The following is a 17,621-nucleotide window of genomic DNA, read 5'->3' as shown; positions in this document are numbered from 1 at the left end:
GCATATAGCACTAATCATATACTCTTAAAAATATGTACACATGTATGATATCTTACCTGCTCTGTATCATCATGAACATAGTGCTGCTCATACAGACATCTCTCCTGCTCTAAAGTCTCACTAATGAGGCGGGCTACTTCACTCTGAGTCCCTGGCTTTTCTCTACCAATCAGAAACCTACAGAAAAAAAACTAGTTAAATTGCAGCAAAAAGCTTAAGATATGTGTAAGAGATTAGTTTCCCATACTGCATACTTCAACAACTTTTTTGTAAAAACTTTCAAATTATAGTTTTGTATTCTTCATTAATGAAAAATTACAATTAAATAGAAGGTATTATCTGATAGAAAAAATACATACCTCACTGTGCCTTTGGTGTTTTTTAATACAGTAGCTGCAAAGAACTGAGTAACTCCTACTAGACTTATGCCATCAACCTCAACAATCTGATCATTTACTTGAATTCTGTAAAAATAAACATTTAGCTATTAGTCAACAAAAATATTTTGGCTTGACTAATTATTTTATATGATAAATATCACTTAAAACTCCCTAGTACTTACAACGAGGAAGTCTGAGTCCCAAGGAATCCACTGCTTAAAAAAACATCTCTGAATCCTCAATTACTATGCAGATCACCAATTAAAAATTATATAGTGTTTGCCTTGCTATTTTATACTGTTCACAGGCTGACTGGTATCCTGGGTTGTCAATCTGATTTTGTGGCACTTTTACTCATGGACATATTTTAAGCTTTTTGCATATATGCTGTAAGAAGACTTAAGCTTATCTTCCAAAAATGTTCTATGTTAAGTCAAATAACAGTGTTTTAAAAAATTAACGTAAAGCAGAATTGTAATATGTATTCCCTTGAATTTAGTTTTTGTAGTTTTATTCACAGTATTTAACACACAAAATGAAAATGATTGGGATCAGTTAGAAATTTGCAGAAAGCATAATCAATCCAGTGGAAAACTCACCGTCCATCTCTCTGAGCAGCTCCACCATCTGTTATTGTTTTTACAAAAATGCCCAGTTTTTCCAGTCCCTGATCAGCACCAACTCCCATTCCAATAATACTGATACCCAGACCGCTGTCACCTAAAGGATTCAAAAATCTAAACATTAGCCACATAATATAAGATGCATCACTTACCAGAAGTGAGGGGTTTCTAAGTATTCCAAGTACTCAAAGGATACAAAAATTCACATACTAAAAACAAGCTTTTTTTTTTTTTTTTTTTTTTTTAAATCTAGACACTACTGAAAGTCTTTTCGTTCTGTAGTTATGACTGCCTACTAGATTCAAGTTTCATGGTATCGGAAAAGAGTTCAAGTATTTATGAATTGCATATATTCATCCTTTGTAACTTCAATTAAGTATTACAATTTGCACTTAGTGGAGGCCTGTCCAGCTAATGTTCACCATGTTCAGCAGAACTAGCCACAAATGAAAGCTGGAACATAAATTCAAAAATTCAAGACCCAAATTCAGCAAAAGAACAGTTTATAAGATAATGCTTTATATTTTGTGTCCACAGTATCTTTTACAGGCAAATATTCAAGGTTTGGTTCACACCTTTTTCGATTTCCACAGGAAACACTTCCATTTTTTCCACTCTTTTCTCAAGTTCGTACTCAGCTGAGGCTGCTACAGGGTCAACTTCTTCATTACGTCTATCATAGTCTTCATTTGAGTAAGTACTGAAAACCTAAGAAAGGTAAAAAAAAAAAAATATATATTTTAGAGCTCTCCCATTCCCTTCCAAACATGAAATAATCAAAAGAAAATTGCTTAAATTAATTAAAGGAAATTCAAGTGGTATTTTTAGAGATCCCATTTTCTAAAACAGTCATCAATTTAGTAAGTACTACTGCTGTAAGACAGTTCCCAGCTTGCACAGAAGTAACTTTTTAGAAGTTTCAAAACAATTACTTCAGCACTTTTTATATTGTAAATACACCAAGTATTTTATAGAAATCAAAGGAATCATCATCTCTTTGATATAGTATGACTTTTTTAGAACGCCATTCTCCCAAATCTTTCTCTTCTCCCTTCCCCCGACACCATCTGCCAATTACAGTGCCTCAACCAGATGTAGTTTTCTGATTTTGCAGGGAATCCTGTGGTTTCCCAGGAAAAGGAAATGCCTTGTTACATGTTACTATTTTTAGTAAGCGCTCCAGCTGAATTTCTGAATTCTTTTTAAAAAAAAAGATAAACAACACAAATAATGAATATCAAGACAGAAATCTAGAAAGGAAGAATAAGCTACATGTAATATGCTTAATTTTACTTATCAGCATCTTAATTAATTATATTCAAGTCCATACATTAGGGGAAAAGAAAATTATATTCCCTCCTTGTACTTGGAAGTCTCATGGAATTTGCCCATCTTGATGCAAAATTAATACCTTATAAGAATTCATCACCTGACAGGAATGGATCATAGAATTTAAAAGTAGGTTCAAGCAACTTTTATAATTGTTATACATAACATAATAGCAGCACAAACATGCATATGCAAACGAAGACTACTAACATTTACACACACTAGCTCCTTAAGGAAAAACCTTCCTGAAATCAAGACTAAATCATTAGAAAAAAGAACTCATACTCTTCTCTTAAAATGACAGATGAGAAGTGTGCAAGGACATCTAGGTAACGTTCTAAAAATCATAATCCCACAATTAAGAGAAGATAGAGCTGTTTCAAAATAGTACTAAAAAACCTGACTTGAGAAAAATGATTTTGAGGAAGAACATGAATTTACTAAGAATAGAGGAAAAAGAATACTGATGATATACAACCAGAAGCCAAAAGCTGCAGTAACAAAAAGAAAAGCAACAGCACACTACGAAACCAATGGGCAAAGGGCTGAAGATTTTGTTGTGCACATAGAGCACCATAAGACAGTATTCACCTTTTATTAGACAGAAATGGTAAAATTGCTGATACTAATGTAGAAAACACAGAACTTTTCAGTGAGTTGTTTTTTTTTTCTGCCAAGTAGCAAAAGTAATATTAAACACAGTTAAAATGTGGATAATAAATAACAAATTACAAATTGCACAGTTTAGAAGATCGATGAGAAAGCCAAACACAGTTCATCCCTGCACTGTGTCTGGCAGGGTTTAGTCACTAAATCAAACACATTAAGAACAAAAGAAATGCTAATCTTACTATTTAGAAGGCATTGCTAATCAGAGATAGTAAAATTGTTAGCATGCAAGAGGGAAAAACAAAAGACAAAAACCACAGTATTTCTTCTAAATATTCTCTCTTCTAAAAGGCAGGATGATGGTAACGGTCATATTTACTCCAGGTCACTAAATACGTTAATCATGTAAAAAAAACAACAACAACAACAACAACAAAAACTACTGAAAAGAAGTACTTTTACATAAGAAAGGGTAGAGAGCTTGTATTCACCTTCCTTAGTACTGTTGGACTATATAAACATTTTAATTTCTAATCAATCTTCAAATAGCATTGAAATTCCAGAGACTAAAAAAAAAAAGTCCTCAATGCTGCTTGTTGTTTTTGAAAGCTATCTGACCAAGCTGATATTAACCATGATTAATTAAATTTAAAATATGGAAATTATATAAAACCCCATAAATATTTTAACAGAAGTTAACTACACAGTTCCGATTTACCTGTTACAACACTACATGTTAAAGCAGTAAAGATAATTGCAGATTGGGTAAGCTACTATTTTATGACACCCAGCACCCCAGACTGTGTGAGGATTTCACTCAGTTCAGCCAGCACCACCACCACCTACTTACTGGCAGCTACCTGCAGGATGCATTTTTTGAGGACTCACAGAAGGGTCTGGAGGTCACCTTGCTCAAGCTCCCTGCTCGAGCAGGGCCAGCTGGTCTTGTGCTCAAGTGATATTTTTAAAAGTGATGCTTTAGCAAACACAAGTTACTATCTCAACACAAGCCAGAAGGTTAACCTAACATCAATGCCTTCTAGATCCAGTCAAGCTACTAAACGATGAAAAAAAAAAAGAATTTCTTTTTGCCTTCTAGTCCTCTTTTCTTCAGAATGAATAAAAATAATTTGAAGTTATTACGAAGTAAGTTCTCACAGACTGCTAAATGTTTAAGAACTATTTTAATTAAACTGCTAAGATACATACTTGGAAATTTTCAAATATATACTTAGTCCTTGAAGAGCAAATATGTTTAGTTGGAGACAGAACAAACTGCATTCATTACACCAGGAGAATGAATCACTTTTGGAATGCAAAACTCAGTTAATTTCTGTCTAAAAGATACTGCCACTCAGCTACTGCTACCATACAGAACTAAAAATCTCCAATGTATCACCTTGGTTCTACCACACAAGAGTATTATCACAGAAAAACAATGATAACCTCACTTAACTCAAAGTCTTAGCAGCACTTAAAAACCTCTTCTTAAAAACTATGTTAGTTTTAGCAGAAAGGTAATTATTTTTAGAAGGAAAACCCTTCAGGAAAGTTTTGCTTGCACAGAATTCTGTTATCAAGTCATAAAACACGTCCCAAAGACTGTCACTCCTGTATTCATTTCTACTACGTAGATTTTGTGCATGAGCAAAAGGAAAATGTTACCAAGGCAATTGAAGAGTAAGAAATCAACAACTGCCTAAAAGGTTTCCCAATTAATTAGAATGGAAGTGATTTCAACATCACTTTTAAATTCTACTATGATATTGTAATACTTGCTGAAAAGCATAACATGTACAAAAGCAGATAAAGTAACACTTAAGAGTTGAGAGAGAGGCACTGAAGTGTTACTGACAGCTGTACCTAGAGACCATGCCAAGCAATGGCTCCACCACTTGGTTGGTATTTCTTCTGAAATACAATTTTTACTTTGAACATTCCAGCTTATTGACACTCAGTAAAGCCATACATTCAAGATTCAAGCTATGGTTCAGAGAAAGTTACCTAGTAATGAACAGTTTCAGTGTTTCAAATGGATCACCTCTGCAAAGCCTGGCAAGATGTTAAGTACTCAGGCAAACATGAATAATCATTTGAAACAGTAGCACTGAAGTATAATGTACACTCTACAGTTTACTCTTACAATCTCCCTCTTCAGTTAAAGAAGACATTACCACATTACCACTGTGTTATTCCCTCTTGTTTCTAAAAGCTACAAAGTTGGTATTTTTATTACCATAACTTGTATCTTAAGTGACAAGTGACTATATCTGATTTAAATCAATTCATGCAATCAGATGCTTTAAATCAGCAAACAGAAATACCCTGTTCAACTGTTTTGTTTTTATTGTTTGTTCAATATTTACACATTTCTTCCTAATTGATTCAGAATGGTTGGTAAGTGTTGAACAGGTAGGACATTATACATCATTACATTCGATGTAGCACTTGCTGTTACTGAAGAGGCGGACTGGGAGGCTATGCATACTTAGGAGCTTGATTGTGTAGCTCTGCTCAACTTTATCAAAAACCAGCAAACACACACAAGAACCAGGTTAGTTTACATAAAGGCATAAGGGCAACCTTGCTCCAGATCCTCAGTACAATTTCACAGCCAAAACATGACTCAATTTATCTGAGACAACAGTAACATACATTCCAACCTCTTTTAGAAAACAGAATTCTACCAATATTGAAAGCAGAATGCCAATTAAAAGTAACAATAGATCAGTATTTCCACAATAAGTCTCTTAACCAAAAGGTTAACCAGAATGACTTTGTTCCCTGTTATCAACACCAAAAGTAAAAGCAAAATCTACTAATCATTTTATGCAATCGGTTACATAGTATTGAATCGCTGAGAGGATGACTTAAAACCACAAACATTAAAGGTTTCTAGCTGCGCTAGCATGTTAAAAACTGATAAACTTAATGAGGAATCCCACGAGTCCACTGACAGATGTTTATCAAACTGTCCAATAACTTTTACACCAACATCCATATCTTTTTCTTACTTTCCATTCTTAGGTTTCTGCTGTACTGTCCCACCCTGGCACTGGCCTCTCTTCCAAAGACCCTTGAAATGCCCAAATAATACACTGTTGTATATAGAATACAAAATGGATAATTCATTTTTTCCAACTCTCAAAAGGTAAACTACAAACAAGTTTCAGCTATTGCCTGTTCGTTCTTTCATATCAGCCCAGGTTGTGTATCTGCAGGTGCTAATAGCAGCCATCATCAAAAAGATGCTGAATCTTTCAGCAGCTTAACTGTTGAGCTAATGAACATGTCTCCTACGCATCTGCTTATCTCTGCCTGCACTCTCCATAATAATCTCACCTCCTCTGTTACTCCTCTTTCCCCCTGTGTCACCACCTCCTTGGGGTTTCTTCTGCCTACATGCACCTTCTTCCTCCAGTTCATATCCGTGATTTTTAGCACCCTACACCATTAAGTCAGCCAGCAGGAACTGCCATAATCCCAGATGCAGGCAAAATGCAATCAAACTATATTCAAAAACTTTTTTTTTTTTTGTGTGTGTGAAACTAATTGAAAAATACTGTGGAGAATATAAGAAGTTTGAGATAAAAGTATGAAGAAAAGTTGTAGGGGCAAGACTGTTACACTGTTAAGATACAAATGTTGGAATGTTGATACAAGTGATAAACAGAGTTTCAAAACACCTAAAATCTATGAGTTAAACCAAACAAACTGTCATTGCAAAAAATCTCAACCAAAACCCAATAGAAACAAACTTACCCTACCTGTGTCAGGAAACACAACAACAATAACAAAAAGATGACTTCCACGTGCAATGCAATTCTGTTTGTCTACTCTCAAACCAAATTTCTATTTTCCTGAATCAGCCTACAACTATGTCACACACTTGTCTCTTACTGCCACAGAAGTATTTTACTGAAGTGTTTCACTGATGGTTGACAGTTGACCATTTATGCAGTCATCAATCATTCTCTATTTATTGAAGACACTCAAGGGTCTGGGAATCTTCCACCAGCTAGTGTACTTTAATTCCTTTTCTGTGTATAAAATCCAGGAGTGTAGAAGTTACAGTTACAGAAAAAAAGACAGAGTATATATGAAACTGAAGCACTACTCTGAAATATTTTGTTAAAGCTGTGTTCAGGAGAATACACATTAATCTAGAAAAAAATGTGCATCTCCTAAAAGCACATTTATAGCTATGCTGTTATACATGAAATCTAATTCAAGTTTATCTAAATTTAGTGTTTCATGAACTTCCACAGTGAGCAGTTCTGTACTAAAAAGACTGAACAGTATGCCAGCCTGAACAAGATTACTACTATTTGTATCCCAGCTGTACCTAAAACAGCCCTAATTGTTGTGTGGAACTAATGGCATTATGAAGGGTTTGCAAGTTCTCTCAAAAGCAGCTGAAGCTTGGCTGCTTAGAACAACATACAAGATATGAAACTACCTTTTTTTAGTTAAGAAAAAAGTTTAAACTTTTTCTCAACTGTGACAAGTATCAAGATAAAGCCTTTTTGAAGCTTTTTGTTGCTATTTTTATTTTTAAATTTATTTTAAGCTGTGTTCTTCACGTAAGCTGCATTCTTCATTTATTCACAAAGCTGCAGACGGACACTCCCATGCAACATAAGCTGGGCAACACTGCAAATTAAACAGACCTACAGAAGTGAACAGTAGCTGCATTACCTTTTCAGTTTACCTGAGCCACACAATTGCTAAGGATCATAAATCATTACAGAACTTAGTGGCAGGGCTATTGAAGGTTTCATGACAAAGTTTAACACAGTCAGAGGTAAAGACACTTCAAAAAGTCGATTTGGAAACAAGCATTTGTTTTAACAACAGAAAGTTTCAGAATCGCAAGCGTCAAACAGCACTCTGTCATTATCTCTTCGTTAATTAAAGCCTTTCAAGGTGATCAAATAACTGAAAGTGAATTTAATCTCTACATTACAAAAGCATAGTGAAATATATAGAGATGACAGCACAGTTACCTGACATTATTTGCACTGTTCATAATGTTGACTGCTTACACAGTTTACTGAAAAGACTTTAGGACGAAGACAAATTCAGTTCCCTTGCAGATACCTTGGATATCTGAGTGTGCTTCAAATTCCTTATTGGCTTCTTATGTGGCAACAAGGGACTAAAAATAGCCCATGTACCATGACACAACCCCAATCTGCCAGTGAAGTTCTGCTAATAACTGTACAGTATCACTGTCTTCACTACTGTAGGAAAAACAACCAACGCTCCCTTAAGGCCTGCAGAGATCAAACAGCAGCAGTCAGGTCACCCATGGCATGTAAGAAATCTTCCCAGGCATTTATCATCAGCTTCTACAGAACTGAAACATTTGTTTTAAAAAGCCTCATCTATGCCTACTTTCACAGGCACAGAGCAACTCAAAATAATGCAGTATTTACATAATTACGTTTCATCTTTCCTGAAATTTTGAATTTTGAAGTTTGAGTTATGTTCTTATGCCCTGCTACTGATATCAACAGTCAGAGACCTCCAGCATGGGTCAGACACAGTGCTAACAGCGTTAGCTTCATTCTACATCTCTTGGGGGCTCCAGTCTTTTACTCAAAAGCCTTGCCAATCTTACAACTGACCAGAAACTTCTAAATAGAGATATTAATCAAGTTCTCTTCACTATTGTAGCATATACACAGACACCCTAACTTAGCCACATTGTTATTATGGACAGTTTATTCTGCCAATCCAGAAGTCAGGCATCATGGTAATAACAATGTTATTTTCATGGAAAAAAATACACTAACAGTTGCTACCGAGTTCGTTTCTTCACTGTGTAATTGTGTAATTGATAATCTGGTAGCGGTTGGTTTTGGTGGTTTTCAGAGGAGCAGCTGCAATTGAATAGCGCTAGTTACCAAAACACGAGTTTTGTCCACATGAGAACTCCCATCACGGTTGGCACTATTAATGCTTCGAACTAAATATGCCATGGCCATAACCAACAATGCAGGAAAAGACTGTTACAGCCACCGCTTCTAGGTGGATTCCAGCAAAGATAAACCCTGCCTACAGCAGAAAACCAGCCAGCAGGGAACTAACGCACATTTACAGCAGACCAACACTGCACTCTTCCACTTTGTTGTGACACGGAGGCGCACAAATGCATGGGGAAATGGACTGATGCCCCTTGGGCTCTCTCGCAGCCCTCGCTGCACTCATTGTGCAGCTCTCCAGTAGTGGCACTCCCCCTTCCATGCTCCAGGTCACCACTGAGACAGCATCAACTACAAGAAAGCCATATAAAGCCATCCTGTCTATGGAAGAACTATAAAAACAAACGCATGTGACAAAACTCATACTTTGCCACACCCAAAACATTTCCTGGGGTACAGCACTGGTGTGTCTTCATCACACTGGGAAATTACAGCTCTCTGCTGCAGGAACTACAAGAGTCAGCAAAGTTTTCACATAATTCTGATTAGTACAGAGTCAAAAAAAAAAAAAAAAAGAAAAAAAGAAAAAGAAAAAGCTTTATTAAAGATGACAGCATAAAAAAAAACACAACTGTTTTATTGTAGATGATATTTTTCATTCAATTTTTCATTCATGTAACAGTAGAAGAAAGAGTGCTTGAAAAAACCTGGACGGTTTCCAGTTCCACCTTGTTCCTCATCTCCTAGTACTCCCAAACTTTAGGTGGGAATAGAATAACTGTACACTGCAACAAGACTACAGGTAAATGGGGTTTTAGCTGTGGAATGACTTTGTTCAATCCAGGGGTATTTTGAGTGACTGAAGATCAGACTCCTAAACCTCCTCAGTTAGTTAGCAGTGTACCTTTCATTATTAAATCTGCCTCGTAAGTCCCATTTCCACAACTTTGTAACCCCAAAATACTCATAACAATAATATTCTTACAGAATATTCACCACACCAATATAAACATTATATTATTATGCATTACCTATATATATGTATTATATAATATATATTACAGAAAATTCTATAATTTTAAAATTACAGGAACCAGTGATTTGATATTTTCTCACAGTTAAGTTTGAAAATATATGAAATTGAATCTGAAGGTTTGTTTTTTTAAAACAACTTTTGCACACAAAGAAATACTGGCAAAGTCTTTCCTAATGCAATGCCACAATTGTGGACAAATGAAAGCAAGTATTAAAGGTCATGTGTCTGTATTTGTTCCCAAAAGTTAGTGTTCCTAAAAATGCCCAGTAAGCAAGTGAAATCTCACACATCTTACTATACTATTAATGAAGCTTCTAGGATTTAGAAGTCACTTGTGACTAACTTCAACTTTTCTCTTGTTCAGAAAAAGAAATTCTAAAAGGCCATAAAGTCACACTTTCTAAGATGCTGTTAGAACTTTTTGGGAAAAATAAAAAATAAAAACAACAACAACAAAAAACACTTAAAAAATGTAATTCCTATCTATTTTTGATTGCAAAATAATAATAAAAAATAATAATAAAAAAAAAACAACTTACCTTGATAGGAGCTGTTGAGAACTTGACTTTTCGGTCTGGCTCAGGATCTTCCTCTTCAGAAAGTCCAGGAAATTCCTCATATTCACTGTCATACATATACTCCTCCTCTCCCTCCAAAATTTCTTTGCCTTCAGGTCCTTGGTTTTCTGGCTCTGCATCCCTATCATCATCAAAAGCTGCATTTTCTATTCCAAAAGCGCTGAAGTTCTCCCTCTGCTCCTCATCTTCTTCAGGATCCCCTTCCTGTTCTACAACACCCCGACCTTGTGTAACTGGACCATCTTTCCCAGACACCCCATCTCTCACTTCTTCCTGATTGGTCTCACTGCGTTCCGCAAACTCTTCTACTACCTCCAAGGGATAGTCACTCCTTTTCTCTTTCTGTGCTTGGTATTTGAGCAGCTGATCCTCATGAACAACACGATCTTTCTCCAAACTTTCTTTTTCATGCCCTGAGGTTTCATCTTGCACAGCCAGCTCCACACGAGTCCCCTCCATGGGGGAAACCCATGAGAAAACAGTCTCTGTTCTCCACTTTGCTTCCTGACCAGGTACGCTGCTCATATCCTGCAGGCTTCTCTCAAGCACCAGTTGCTCTTTCTTATCTTTTTCAAGCACCTCACTCAGCTCATCTCTGACGGTCACAGGCACTTTGGTGGACGCAGTCTTCTCTGGACATTTTTCAACAGCAGCAGATGAATCCAAACCGCAGGGTCCTCTCAAATTGTCCCGATTCAGACTATCATTTTTGGAAATTTCTTTGGATTCTTCAGTATCACTGTCACCCAGGAAGCTTTCCAGCCTCCTGGAAATGGGTCCTGCATTCAGGAAGGAGGATTTGGAACCATTATTGGGATGTTGCTGCCTCAACTCATTACCTTGATTTTCGACTTTCTCCAGCACAGCTGGAGGACTGACTTCAGTATTAAAACTGAAGTGGTCCCCCACGCTGCTGTAATCAGAAGCAGAGCCATGTCTCCTCTTATCTTCATTTTTTTCACATTTGCTGGGAGAATATCTGTCCACTGAGCTTCGCTGTTTTATATTTCTCTCAAATAGCTTCCTCGTCTCCGAAAACTTTTCTGCCAGGGCAACTTTATCCAAGTCTGCCTCGTCATTGCTACGGATGACCTTGTCGGCAGTAGAAGGCATAGACAACGAATCCACAGGACTGTTGTTGGGGCTGGTACTTGTATTGTGGAGATTATTTTTTTGGACAATGAGGAAAGATGGGCTACCTGGAGAAGGTCCATGTTCTGCTGCTGTGGTCCGGCTGATTAACTTGGTCTCAGCAGGTGGACTGCTTTCACAAGAGGGTGTGGAAGCGGAACCTCCCATTTGCAGAAACATACTTTTGATCTTGTGAACCCTATTGCCATAAGTGGCAGCCCTACCTCGACTGTGTGGGTCATTTCCCCCGCCATTGGAAGAGGCGCTCAGCTTCTGCTGCAAGCCTGTTTTGTTGGAAGTGTTTTCGGGATTGTTTACTCCGTCAAAAGAGCATTTGATAGCATGGAAGTCAGATTTATAGGCATTGCGGTGTGGAGAAGCACTTCTTAAAGTCCTTTCCCCTTTGCCCTCGGTTTTCATCATTGTCAGAGAGAAAGCTCCCTCGACTCCTGGAGAACGGGAAGGAAACCTCAGGGGCACAAAGCTTCCAACACCGGGCAGCGTGGCTCCTACGGCAGATCTGGAAGGCGGCCACCCAGCGAGCCTCCGCGCTCACATCGAGCCGGGCAGCGCGAACGAGCAATCACAAGGCGCAAACGGCCACGCCGCCTGGCAGCTCCGCGGATCCCGGTGTCCTGACAGCCATCTGCGGGGACACGGAGAGTTTTAATGAACTCGGGCCCCGGCAGCGCGTGTGACACGAATCCCAAACTTGCCGCTCCGCGGGGCGGGGAGGGCGGCGGGAGCCCCCCCGGCGGCCGCCGAGGGCCGGAGCCCATTGTGTGCGCCCCGCTGCCCGCCGCGGGGGGACGCGGCGGCGCCGGGCTGCCCTCACGGCCGCCAACGGCCGGGCCTTGTCCGCCCGGCCCTTCCTGCCGCCCGGCCGGGCCCGGGCCGGGCCGAGGCGAGGCGGAGGGGCCCCGGTGCCCGCGGGCAGCCCGGAAGGGCGGCAGGGAGAAGAGGAGCGGCGAGTTTCGGCCCCCGAGCCGCGGCTCCCCCCGCCCCGGCACCTCGCCCCAAACTTTCCGAGCCAGCCTACCTGGGGGCGGGGGTCCCGCCGGCTCCTTCCCCTCAGCGCCGCTGGCCGCCCAGCGGCCGCCCGCACCACGCCATCGCCGGCCGCCGCCGCCCCGGGCTCCCGGCTCCTCACTCCACCTTCCGGCCCTCTCCCGCCGCCCAGCGCCCTCCTCCGCGCTGTGTGCCGGGCCCGCCCGCGCGCTCTCACACAAAGGAGAGGGAGCGGCGGGCGCGCCCCCGCTCCTCGCGGCGCGTGTGGGGGGGGAGAGGGGCCGGGGGGCGCGCCCGGCCCTGCCCTGCCGCACCGCGCCGCGCCGGCCTCGGGGTGCCGCCGGGGCTGCTCGGGCACGCGCGGGGCTGCCGCGGCCCCGGCTCGTGAGGGCGAGTCCCGGCAGCCGAGGCGGCGGGCGCTGCGAGGCGGAAGCGAAGGGAAGGAATGCCAACGGCTCCGGGATTGCCGCCCTCCCTCCCTCCCTCCGAGCGGCCGCGCTACGTTAGCCCGTCCCGAAGCCCTCAGGGCTCCGCGGGCACCTGCCGGCGGTACCGGGCGGGGAGGGGAGGGGAGGTGTGCCCGGCCCCCCGCTGCAGCTTCCGAGGGCTCTGGGAAGGATGGGTGCCCGTGGTCGGTAGCCTCAGGCAGCACCAGCACAGGATCATTAGGGTTGGAGAAGACCTCCAAGATCATCTGGTGCAACCATCGCTCTACCGCCAATGTCACCCACTAAACCATGTCCCTCAGCGCCAGGTCCAACTGCTGTGTACATCCAGCTCTCCTCTTTGGTAGTCCAAATAAAAAGCCACCGGCTTCAGCCTGCCTGCACGCAGCCAGGGACAGGACTTGGATTACTCACCAGTACCCACTGCCTGCTTGGCACATACATAAATCACACAAAATAATTAAGATAGTACTAAAGGAAATAAACAGAGTACCTGGAATCAATCAATAACTGACACCAAGTATTAAAAGGAAAAGAAATGTAACCATATCCTGTATTCTTGCCCTGTGGGAAAGTCCAAAATTTGAAGATTTTTCATTCCAAATTCAGCTGTGAATTTCCAGTGGAACAAAAATTTTAGTGATGTATGTTATAAGAGACAAAGTGATGTTTCATTTCATCTGGTAGCAACCAGTTACTCAGGGTAAGAATTCTTTAAAAGCCTAAGTACTTATCTCTTTGAAAGTGATTATTTCAAGGACTTATTATTCAAATCAATGGTAAAACTTATATGGTTTCCCAGAATTTTTCTAATGCTTCATTTTTTCTAAGACAAAGCAGGGACAAAATTCTTGAGACCTCCGTTTTCTAATGTTGTTGGGACATTGGCATTTCACCAAGACCTGCCTGTAGCAGTCTTAGATACACTTAGAAATACTTTAAATAACATTATAATTTAAACAGTTTCAACCTAAGAGTGACACGTTTCTTAGTTTGAGAATACATAGGTCTTACCTAGGACAAAGTAGCAGTGATCTTTCTCCCACGTGTTCCTGAGTTAGTTTTTCATAGGGTTTGTAGCTTGGATTGAAATAATGCAAGGCTTAAGCAACGTCTTTCAATACTCAGGGCTGTAAGAGAATACAAAGGAAATGTTCTTTACACAAAACAAAGGTAAATGCAAGGTTGCTCTGCAGTCTGATCGCTGGGCAAAGACTTTTCTGTGTACTGCTTAGGGAGTCTGCCAGGATGTAGGAGGCAGTTCAAAGAAAAACAAAGGCAGAGCTCAGGAACAACAAAACAGCAAAGCCCAAAGCAGCTCTAACTGCCCAGGGAATCGAGAGGCCTTTGTATTGGGTGCTGCCTAAAGGAGGCTGGAGCGGGAAGATACCCTCCTGTTTTGAATTCTGTGCTTGAGAAAGCAAGAATTCTAAACACAGACCATGGACACAAATTTAATTGCATCAAAGATGTCTTAAAAAAATAAAATCCCATTCTATACATACAGGCTATTTTGGTTAGCCATGCTGGTTGAAGGGACAATATTTTTTGGGGTCAATTATTTTTCAGTGAGGAAAGACTCTGAACTGTATTCCAGGTTAAGTGATATTAAGGAAATAATATGACTGTTCACAGAAACAATGATTAACAAATCAGAAGAATTCAAGATAAAGAGCTCTGGAATTTGAGCAAGAAGTCTGGGAAGGTGAAATAGTTTGGGATTTCATCATAGCTCAAACTGCAATAAACCAGGAAGAGTATCTTACAGATTCAGTCTGTAGAGGCTTCCTTGAAAGATCGTGAAACAATGGTGAGTAAGCAAATGGTCTGCACTGAGCAAGAAGCATTTACATTTTGTCATCTGAGCCTATTAAAAAAAAAAAAAAAAAAAAGTTTCAAGGCAGACATTGGCTACTCAAAATCTTCTTGGGGAAAATAAATCAATGTTGCAGTATATGAACTCATGAATCAAATGAAGACAGACAAAGAGGAAAGTGTTTCCGAGACAAAAAGAAAATTTAGGGCACTTCTGCAAACACAGTTGATCGAACTGCCACTGAGGTACAGTTTATTGCAGTATTTGCTCCGATTACAAAGGCATATACATGAAGGAGGAAGCTGTTTCAATGGTCATCAGAGAATGATGAAGTGTCTTCTGAATTGAATTATGTTCTCAAGACTATTCCTGTCTTGGTTAACTATTTCAAAACCCCTTTCCTACTGGACATACATGCCTGTGCTTATGGTTTGAGGGTAATGTTGGCGAAGGAACAACTGGCATTCCCCATGAGAACATCAGAAGAGTGTCTAAAACAGAATTGATCAGGGAAAAAGACTCTCGGGAGTACGTATTTAGTGGTCTGGGTTAATATATGTAGACACTGGAGGATTCAATTGCTGCTGTTCATTCAAGATGAACAAAACAAACCATTAAGCACATGTTCTACACCAAAGACAAAATGCAAAGCAGCTTGGAAACTGATAAGCTAAGATTTCTACTATTAGTTTTTAAAATTAGAAATGGCTTTTCTTAAAAAAAAAAAAAAAAAAAAAGCAAACAACCTGAATATATTCTAACTGATGAGATCATAAATTTCTCCTCTTAGGCCCATTCTGACCTTAATGAGACCCCATACAAGTACAAGGAGTGGAAGGAAAAATCGCTGATTCTAGAGAAGGTGGCTACTAGAAGTTTGAAACTGGTCATCACGCCATGAAGATACTTTAACCAACTCAGGAAAATGTTGGTCTTAAGTCTTACAGAAACTGATAATCTTGAGCAAGCGGCACTGGCGAGGGGCTGGGTTGTAAGGCTCCCTTTCTCATTGCCACTTTATTGATCCCTATAACTGACTGGGCGGAACGCTGTTGATATGGAGTGAGGAAAAGCACAGCTCAACTGTCACGGTAACAGTTTAATATTGTTAAAGACAGGGATCAGCTGAGCTGAAGAAGCCTGCATGAGACAAAACCATGTCTTCAGCATTAAGTAAAAGTTAATTCTCTGAACTTTTACTTAGTTGAAGTTATCTGCTTTAACCACATATTAGTTTCATCACGTGATCTGAACTGCAATCTCACCAAATATGTATTTAATCTGTGTAACATTAGTTTCATCAACAGTTTTAAGTAGAACACGTAAGTGTTCATCTTAAACTTCTGCAAAAAGCCAGGAATAGAAAGATTAATTAAGCACTCGGAGCTTCACAAGTATTTCTGTAGGTTTTTGAAGTTGTTTTTTGAAATAAAATATTTTTCTGTAATTTAGGAGTAATTAGAATGACCTGGAAGTGTTTCAGTCATACTTGGTATAAGTTGAACAGTAATTTTGAAGAACAGCCTAAAACTTTGAAGGACAATTTTGTTGTCTGTCATTAGAAGAAAGGTACCTGCAATTTTATAAGACTAATTGTGTAAAATACAAAATAAATTAGTATTTTAAACTTATTACTTCATTTCACTCCTTCAAAAAATAAAGCAGATCTAAAGTCCAAAATGGCATTTAACGATCAATGTCATCTGCTCAATAAAAGGAGAAGCAAAAAAATTTCAGAGCAGATGAGGAGACAAATCTTTTTGTGAAGGCAGTGAGGCAATGACTGCAGACAGATATGGAACAAAAATCTGCAATAAAGAAGCTCAGGGACTAGATACGGTCAAATACATGAAGGACATCTCCAGTGTTAAGGAGATGGACCAGCCAGCCTGCCATACAGTACCACACAAAATAAGGTTGTAAAGATATGAAGGGTAGAAGAAAGCAAGGAACAACAACAAAACAAAAACAAACAACAACAAAAAAAAGACCACCAGTAGTGTAAGAGTTACAGTACATAATGGTAAACTAGACCACGTTTTGGAATGGGATTCCCCTAGCAGCTTGCATCTTGTGTAGAACACTGCAGTTGCACAGCAGGACCCTAAAGATTACAAGTGTTGCAGATGAAGAAATGCTCTAAAGACAGGAGCTAATTAGGTTTGACTCAGTTCCATTTGAATTGCTGTGTATAACATGGCAATTACTTTACTGCATGCCAGCAGTGCCACAGAGGAAGCCTGCAACACTACTATTTGTCTTTGCTATTGTATATGATGATATATACGTTCAATACTTATTTTCACTTCTAAAGTTAGAACCACAGTGTTTGGGGTAAGTTAGTGCCTGCTCCAGGTTTTGTTTCTGTTCCCTTAAGCTGCTCCCCAGCATATTCAAGAAGCAGTTAGTAAAAATACAATAGTTCAATCTGAAATGGCTAACAACAGTGCTGTAATCCTGCTGCTTTATTCTTTGTTTCTCCTTCTATTGTCACCTCTGAGCCTTCTGCATTCTCCCATTCCTTGTATTCATCTGTCACCTGAGCCAAATTATAAACAAAAAGACAGAACTGTGTTTACTGCTATTTTGTAGGTCCTCTATGAAATACAAATCCTGTAGCTCGCATTATGATCAAGAAAAAATGGACTACAGTACAAACCCTAGTAAGTCTCTTCTTATTATTATTGTAAGTAATTAAAAAAATATATTGTTGTAAGCAAACCAGTTAGAAAACTATT

At 39.7% G+C, this 17,621-nt stretch overlaps 1 protein-coding gene across 4 annotated transcripts in view; it reads right to left on the bottom strand.

The window, feature by feature from the left end:
- LOC311211108 (neurabin-1-like) overlaps window positions 1–12,868 on the bottom strand; it is a 42,945-nt gene extending 30,077 nt beyond the window's left edge. For all 4 annotated transcript variants that reach the window (XM_084289629.1, XM_084289631.1, XM_084289630.1 and 1 more), the window contains exons 1-6: window positions 12,653–12,868; window positions 10,444–12,259; window positions 1,579–1,711; window positions 980–1,100; window positions 360–464; window positions 57–177 (exon numbers count right to left, since the gene is read on the bottom strand). In XM_084289629.1, coding sequence (XP_084145755.1) covers window positions 57–177; window positions 360–464; window positions 980–1,100; window positions 1,579–1,711; window positions 10,444–12,036 — 2,073 coding nt within the window. In that variant the 5' untranslated portion in view covers window positions 12,037–12,259; window positions 12,653–12,868. The remainder of the gene's footprint in view (window positions 1–56; window positions 178–359; window positions 465–979; window positions 1,101–1,578; window positions 1,712–10,443; window positions 12,260–12,652) is intronic.
- Window positions 12,869–17,621: the final 4,753 nt, after the last annotated feature.

The sequence above is a fragment of the Netta rufina genome, assembly GCF_964035555.1.
Source record: "Netta rufina genome assembly, chromosome: 6".
NCBI lineage: Eukaryota > Metazoa > Chordata > Aves > Anseriformes > Anatidae > Netta > Netta rufina.
This window is presented reverse-complemented; position numbering and strand designations above follow the sequence as displayed.